At 35.3% G+C, this 8050-nt stretch overlaps 1 protein-coding gene across 1 annotated transcript; it reads left to right on the top strand.

Moving 5' to 3' along the window:
- Positions 1–649: 649 nt before the first annotated feature.
- On the top strand, positions 650–6750 carry LOC107688944 (mono [ADP-ribose] polymerase PARP16-like). Its single transcript, XM_016486789.1, has 6 exons — positions 650–790; positions 1794–1990; positions 2086–2223; positions 4093–4299; positions 4546–4717; positions 6602–6750. Exons 2-6 carry the CDS (start codon positions 1802–1804, stop codon positions 6748–6750), a joined length of 855 nt encoding a protein of 284 aa, XP_016342275.1. The 5' UTR covers positions 650–790; positions 1794–1801.
- Positions 6751–8050: the final 1300 nt, after the last annotated feature.

The raw sequence follows: 8050 nt of genomic DNA, 5'->3' as shown, positions 1-8050 counted from the left end.
GTGTGTGTGTGTGTGTGTGTGTGTGTGTATATATATATATATGCAATATTATATCATATTTCTCTCTATATTTAATAAATTTATCACCTTTTATGCGTAGAGAATGTTATTACTTACAGTAATTTCTACACTGGGGTTCAAAGGAATGTTGTAAATTTATTTATTTTACTTAATAATAATAATAATATATAAGATAGTTTCATCATTGTATAACTGTCGAGCAAAATGGATTCTTCATTATTTCCTGTGTAGATTCTGGGCCAATTATCTTCAGTCTTTTTTCTGAATCCTATCCCTCAGCAAAACATTGACCTGATTTTTTCATATACTGTATAATTGATCTCTAAAATTCCTCTGGCAATAATATTAAGTGCTCTGTACCGTTACAGCTAAATGAAAACAACAGCACTCAGCCACTGCTGGTAACACAGCGCTTGGACCTAAGATGCTTCTTACATCGTCTCAAGTAGGCCTAGCAAAAGAGAAATACAGACAGGTAGATAGGCTACTGTAGATTTGAGGTAAAGACAATACATGTGTTAATCCCTATCACACAGAAATTACATAAAATATTGTCTGAATATTTAGGAAGGCTGTGGCATTACAAAAACTAGAGAATATACGCGGTCCTTCACGAATGACTGTCCCATTTCTGCGTAGCTGAGTCTGTACAGTGATTGCTTCCATTGGCTCTCGCTGTATGGCGCCCTCTGCCGGTGGAATCTGGCGCGTTCGCAGCGGCAGCTGGACACCTTTAGCTTCCGGTGGCTGTCAGATGCCTGAGCTTCAGGTAAAATACATAAATGTATGGAAAATGTTTGATATTTTATAATGTACAGGTAGAGTGATGAGTACTCTGTTTTCAAATCATTTGTGTGTTGAAGCTTGAGTGAGTTACTTCAGTGAGACAGTAGCTGAGCTAACCGGCTAAGTTAACATGTAAACAAACACAGCAGTGCTAAACAAAGCGACTATTAAACGAACTATTAACTTACGTTAAACCAGTCAGATATTCGAGGACCTAGTCTGAGATCAAATGATAAATAAGTTTATATTATGGGTTGGGGTTCGCTGGCTAGCTGATATGAACCCAGTTAGCATCTACTCTGCAAAGCTATCAGTCTCACTGAAAAGTTATTAAATGTTTTACATTTTACGTACATCTACTGAAATCATATTATATATTATATTAATTATTTAACAAACTTCATTTTTAGAGCTAACACAAGAAGATGGCAAGTATACACACTTATTTAATGGAAATATTTTAATGACTTTATAAATACATTTGTCATATAATGATAATACAAAGTATTATCTATCTATCTATGGTAAAAATAGAATAGCATAAAATATGACAATTTTTTTCAGTGTATAATCTAAATATTAAATGTGTATATATAAAAATGTAAAATACAATTAATGTAAAATAAATATGTACATTTATAAATATGATATAATGATTATAAATTTAAATTAATATTTAAATTAATAATCTTTCAAGCTATATATATTGTATATACATGTACACAATATATTTTTGACGCTACTACTCACATTCTACATGTTTTACCTCATAGTGAAAATATAAAATATAATGATTTATAAATATATAATATGATTTTTTTATTATTATTGCTACTGTATTATTATAGAATATAATATAAATATAAATTAATATATAAATAAAATATATATATTTTGACACTAGATTCACAGTCTAGATGTTTTGCATTCATGAAAATCATTTCTTATTGTCTATTATTCCTGGAATATCTGTTGTGTGTGTTTAGTGTTGGGAATGCAGCCGCCTCTCCCGACAGCTGCGGTCAGAGAACTGGTTTGCTCCTGTCTGCATCGAGACCCTGTAGCGGCGGATCTGCGCTGTAGCCTCTTCGTAGCCGCCGTCCAGAGCTACAAACGCGATTCAGCGCTCAGACCCTTCCCTCCTCGCTACCTCAGAGGAGAGGTCAAGGACTTTGAGGAGCTGGTAAGACGCTCGAAGGATATAAACTCTCTGTGCTGTTGGCCTTTCCAAGCAGACTCATTTTAGAGTTTTGATTATACTGTGTATATTCCTCACAGCAAAAGGATGTGGATACTTTGCCAAACGTGAGAGATCTGGTGCGTCTGGGACACGGTGATGGAGATCATCATCTGGCTCTTGTGCACTGGGTTCTCTCCTCCAAGAGTTTTGCTGTGAAGACCCTGCAGAAAGAGGAGGTATTGCTAAAGTTCATTTAAAGTTGTGCATAATGCATATGAATCTGATTCAGATTCCTCTTAATGTTTCTTTAAAAAAGTTCTTGTAATACAAAGAAAAGTTGCAATGGAAAAAAGAAAGCAATGCAGTTTTATTGAATGCTTTCAGCACTCTGTTCAGATACATAATTAATTAATTACTTATTCCACTTGTTACAACAAAACTAAAAAGAGACTGTTCAAAAAGGCATAAGTTCAAACTATGAAAAAAAGAACCGGCTCCCCATTTGTTCATGGATGGAGCAACACAAGAAGCACTCTGTTTATGATTCACTAAAAAGAATCGGTTCATACGAGTCATTTGTTCAGGGTGCATCAACACAAGCACTCTGTGTTTATGATTCACTAAAAAGAATCGGTTCATACGAGTCATTTGTTCAGGGTGCATCAACACAAGCACTCTGTGTTTATGATTCACTAAAAAGAATCGGTTCATACGAGTCATTTGTTCAGGGTGCATCAACACAAGCACTCTGTGTTTATGATTCACTAAAAAGAATCGGTTCATACGAGTCATTTGTTCAGGGTGCATCAACACAAGCACTCTGTGTTTATGATTCACTAAAAAGAATCGGTTCATAAGAGTCATTTGTTCAGGGTGCATCTACACAAGCACTCTGTGTTTATGATTCACTGAAAGTAACCAGCTCATAAGATTCATTCTTTCAGCGATAGCGCAACACTGATTTTGCTCTGTGTTTCTGATTCAAGAACACAAATAAATAAATAAAAAGAACCGGTTCATAAGAGTCATTAGTTTGGACTGCTCTGTCTGATCATACTGTATGTTTGTGATTCACTAAAAAGAACCGGCTCATAAGAATAATTTATTCGAGGATAGATCAACAGTGTTTGCTCTCTGTTCTTGTGATTCACTGAAAAGAACCAACTCATAAGAATCATTCGTTTGGACTACACTGGTATCGCTCTGTGTTTCTGATTCACTAAAACAAAAACAGCTCAAAAGAATAATTTGTTCGTGGATGGATCAACACTTAAAGCACTGTATGTTTGCGGTTCACTAAAAATGACCAACTCATAATAATAATTTGATTAGGAATGGAGCATTACTGTTTGCACTCTCTGTGTATGATTCACAAAAAAATAAGTGGTTCATAAGAGATTTGAGTTCGGTCTGCACTGGTGATGCTCTATGGTTTTGATTCAATAAAAAGAACTGGTTCAAAAGAATCATTCGATTGAGTATGGGGCAACAGTGGTAGCACCCTGTGTTTCTGATTCAGTAATAAAAATTAAGTCATTCGTTCAGACTACACTGGTCAGATTGTATGATTTGATTCAATATAAAAAAGTCAATAGTTCCAAAAATTCTAAACTTTATAATTAAAGAGTCATTAGTTTGGATTACACAGTTCACACTGTATGTTTTTGATTCACTAAAAGAACCGTCTCATGAGAATAATTTGTTTGGGGATGGATCCACACCAGAAGCACTCTTATGTTTATGATTCACTAAAAAGAGTCATTAGTTTGTTCTACACTAGTCACACTGTATGATTTGATTCATCTAAAAACAGAACCAGTTCATAAGAGTCATTACTGGACTACACTGGTAGCACTCTATGTTTCTGATTCAGGAATTCGTTCAGGAATGGGATTAAATCGTTTGACTGATTCACTAGTAAGACTTGTAAGATTCATTTTAGTGTGATATTTCATTGCATTGGTGGAAAATCAGAATGGTAAAAGAACATAATACCATATAAATCATTTGGTTTTGGTATTCTGGACTAGTCATTCAGAGTCTAGACTAGTCTATTTAGTTTTGGATGTATTTTAGTCCACTTGTGTTCAATCTCCCTCCATCAGTTTGCCAGACTCAGCCAGCTGACTCAAAGCGAGGGCGTTTCGGCTCCGGCTCCAGACTTCCTCTTTGAACTGCAGTACTGTGATTTGCTCAACTCCAAGTTCGAGCGGACGCGGGCCGGACGAGAGCTCATCTATGCATTCCACGGCAGCAGACTGGAGAACTTCCACTCCATCATACATAACGGATTACACTGCCATCTCAATAAGGTCAGGACAGGCCGTGCTGGTGGATGAGGGTCTTTTAGACCTGCTTTGGATGCTCTCCAGGCAGGCTTTCTGATTATTATAGAAGACTGCAAATAAGTGTTTGACTCCCTTATCAGTTCATGTTTAGATGATATGTGGGAAAAGGATAATTATAACTCCAGTGTTATCAGCTTGCTGGTTCAGCAGTTACACTGTAATTAAAAATGATGTAAGCCACTTATCTTTGGTTATGATTTGATATTTCAGACCTCACTGTTTGGGGAGGGCACATACCTGACCAGTGACCTCAGCATGGCCATCCTTTACAGTCCTCATGGTAACGGATGGAGGGAAAGCGTTCTCGGGCCTTTGATCAGCTGCGTTGCCTTGTGTGAAATCATTGATCATCCTGATGTAAAGTGTCAGGTGAAGAAGAAAGGTAAGTTGTCAAAGTTTGGGGTCAGTAAGATTTTTTAGTGTTTTTGAAAGAAGCCTCTTATGCTCTCCTAAGCTGCATTCATTTGATTAAAAATTCCGTAAAAATGGTAATATTGCTGAGATATTATTACTATTTAAAATAACTATTTTCTATTTGAATATATTTTCAAATGTAATTTAATCATTTGATGTAAAGCTGAATTTTCAGCATCATTACTCCAGTCTTTGCTGGTCAAAAAACATTTATTATTATTGTCAAACAGTTGAAAACAGTTGTGCTGCTTTATATTTTTGTGGAAACCGTGATACATTTTTTTCAGGATTGTTTGATGAATAGAAAATTTGGCAGCATTTTTTATTTATTAATTTTTTAAATATTTTGTAACATTATAAATGTCTTTACTGTCAATTTTGATCAATCAAATGAATCCTTGCTTAGTGAAAGTGTTAATTTCTTTCAAAAAAAAAAAAAGTAGTGTATGTGTTTAAGCTGTTGATATATTGATTGTTGATCAATTCAGAAATCTAAATGTTCATATCTGTGAGCCATTCCCATGTTGAAATAAGTAAGGGATAATGTACATCCAGCCGGTTGTCTCAGAATAAACCCTGACAGGGTGATCAGGTCTTGTATCAGCCTGAAGGGGTTTATTCTGAGATAACAACCGGCTGGATGTACATTATCCCGCTTATTACATGGCTACTTGCCACATAAGTAAATAATTAGATGCGAAATATTGATTTGAGTTGAAATATTTGAACGCAAAGCTTCCGTGAAGACAGCAGTTGCGAGCAAGCGGCAAATTCAAACTAGACGGCCATTTAAGGGAAACGGTGCAGTCAAACCACTTATTATACAACATTTCACCACAAAAATAACTAAGGCAGTAAAAGAATTAAGACGAAAATGTTTTAAAACCTTACCAGTTTGTTAGTTCTCTTATAATCCATTACAGCGTATAAAACAATCGTAGCAAAATGGCAGCAGCTGCGTTTGTATGAAACGAGAGCGAGTCCGCGATACCAGGATGACATAATTAAATAATTGTACACCATTTTGAATCGAGTTTTAATATTTTATTAGCTAAACCAAGAAAAAATAGTTCAAGCAAGAGTACAGCGCCGACTGCTGTTACCCGGATGAGCCTGTGTTATTAGCTTTTACCGGTTGTTATCGAGGGATAACATACCTCGGAATGTCGCGACTGACCAATCAGAATCAAGTATTCCACAGAGCCGTGTAATAACTACTGATAACACGCCCGTGTTTGTAATGGAATACTAGTGTATTTTGTAGTATATAGAGGTGTGTGGGGTAAGATGTGCCACTTTTTATTTAAGTTGTCCTGTAGGCAATAAAAAAATAAAATTAGGGAGATAAGTCTTCTTTTATTATTATTCACATTTTCATAAACCAGCCAGAATTTTTTTTAATATGCATTGTATTACAATTCATAATGACAAGCCAGTCTTTTTTTTTTTTTTATGGCCGATACATTTTTTTCCCTAGATAAATAAAAAAATAATGAATGAATGAATGAATTAACTAATTAATTAATTAATAATAAAAAAAAAACATTATTTAATAAATAAAAAGGCACGTCTGTCAGATTTTCTCTTTCTAATTATATTGTTCTGTGACCAATTATGCATAGTTTGCTAGAATAAGGGGATGGCACATCTTACCCCACTCTCCCCTACAGTTTTTTTTTTTTTCATATGTGGAACAGTATGTATGCAACAATCTTTCAAACAGTACTATGCTACATTCTTTTCAACAAAATAAAAACAAACAAACACTGATTTGATCTTTATTCCAATTTTGTGTCCAATAAGATTCCATCGCAGCAGATATCTAAAATTCATCTCTCGTTGTGTGTTTCAGACTCCAAGAGCATTGACCATAAGCGTCTGAGGGCCAGGAACAGTGAAGGAGGTGAGGTGCCCGAGAAATACTTTGTGGTGACTAACAACGAGCTTCTGAGAGTGAAGTACCTGCTGGTGTATTCTCAGAGACGCTACCGATCACGGTGAGTTATGCCAACATACTTATACATACATAACTTATGTTGCATTTCAGCTGATGTCTTAGCTTTTTCTTTTGTAGTACTTTGATCATTCAAAATACTAAAAGTTATTAGAATGTTTTTTTTATGTTTCTGTCGTCATTCTATTTTCTGTGGAACACAAATGGAGACATTTTTTCCGTAATGTCCCAGTCACACTTTTCCATACAGCACCAATAAATAAGAGACTAACAGCTTTATTATGCTTTATAGCTTTATGTGATTAACAGACCAAAATTAAGTTATTCACAACCAATCTTCTGATCCAATGGACTTTTGTGAACAATTCATATAGACTGGTAATGTGATCTGTATCAAATGATTCACTGAAAAGATCTGACTCGAAATAATGAATCGTGGGCGGATATCAAGATTTTCAGTGAATAACAAATTAAACTTTCATCTGTTTCTCACACAAAGCCATCATATGACTTCAATAGACTTATATAGCAATAGCATATTAGTGGAAAGGTTTACTTTTAGGATACTTTTATGTTGCTTTGCTTTCATTTTGAATCTTGATAGACCTAGTTTTCATTAAAGGAATAGTTCACCCAAAAATGAAAATTTGCTTAACATTTACTCACACTCAGGCTATCTGAGATGTAGATGAGTTTGTTGTTCATTGAAACAGATTTTGAGAAATTTATCATTACATGACTTACTCAGCAATGGATCCTCTGCAGTGAATGGGTGCCGTCAGAATCAGAGTCCAAACAGCTGATAAAAACATCACAATAATCCACAAGAAATCCACACCACTCCAGTCCATCAGTTAACATCTTGTGAAGCGAAAGGCTGCATGTTTATAAAAAACATCAGTTATTAAAGGAGACATATTATGCCCCTTTTTTACAATATGTAATATAAGTCTCTGGTGTCCCCAGAATGTGTCTGTGAAGTTTCAGCTCAAAATACTCCACAGATCATTTATTATATCATTTTGAAAATGCCTATTTTGAGTGGAAGCAGAAACACGCTGTTTTTCGGGCCTGTGTCTTTAAATGCAAATGAGCTGCTGCTACCCGCCCCCTTTTCCAGAATAGAGCTGCGCCTTTACAGCTCAGACCTGCTAAAACATCTGTTTTGGTTCTGATTATCATGTTTATCGCGCTGAAATCATGCGTTTTAAACCATATTAGTTTAAACTTCTGATATACAGTTTTCTGAGAGCACACGGACAGAAAGCGGCTGTCATAGCATGTGAGTATTAAACTAAGTTCTCATTCACACAAGTTTACGTTAAAAAAACACACGAGTTACAAAAA

The sequence above is a fragment of the Sinocyclocheilus anshuiensis genome, unplaced genomic scaffold (assembly GCF_001515605.1).
Source record: "Sinocyclocheilus anshuiensis isolate Anshui unplaced genomic scaffold, SAMN03320099.WGS_v1.1 scaffold1062, whole genome shotgun sequence".
In the NCBI taxonomy this organism is placed as follows: Eukaryota; Metazoa; Chordata; class Actinopteri; order Cypriniformes; family Cyprinidae; genus Sinocyclocheilus; species Sinocyclocheilus anshuiensis.
The sequence above is the reverse complement of the archived record's forward strand: the minus strand, read 5'-3'. Positions and strand labels throughout refer to the sequence as shown.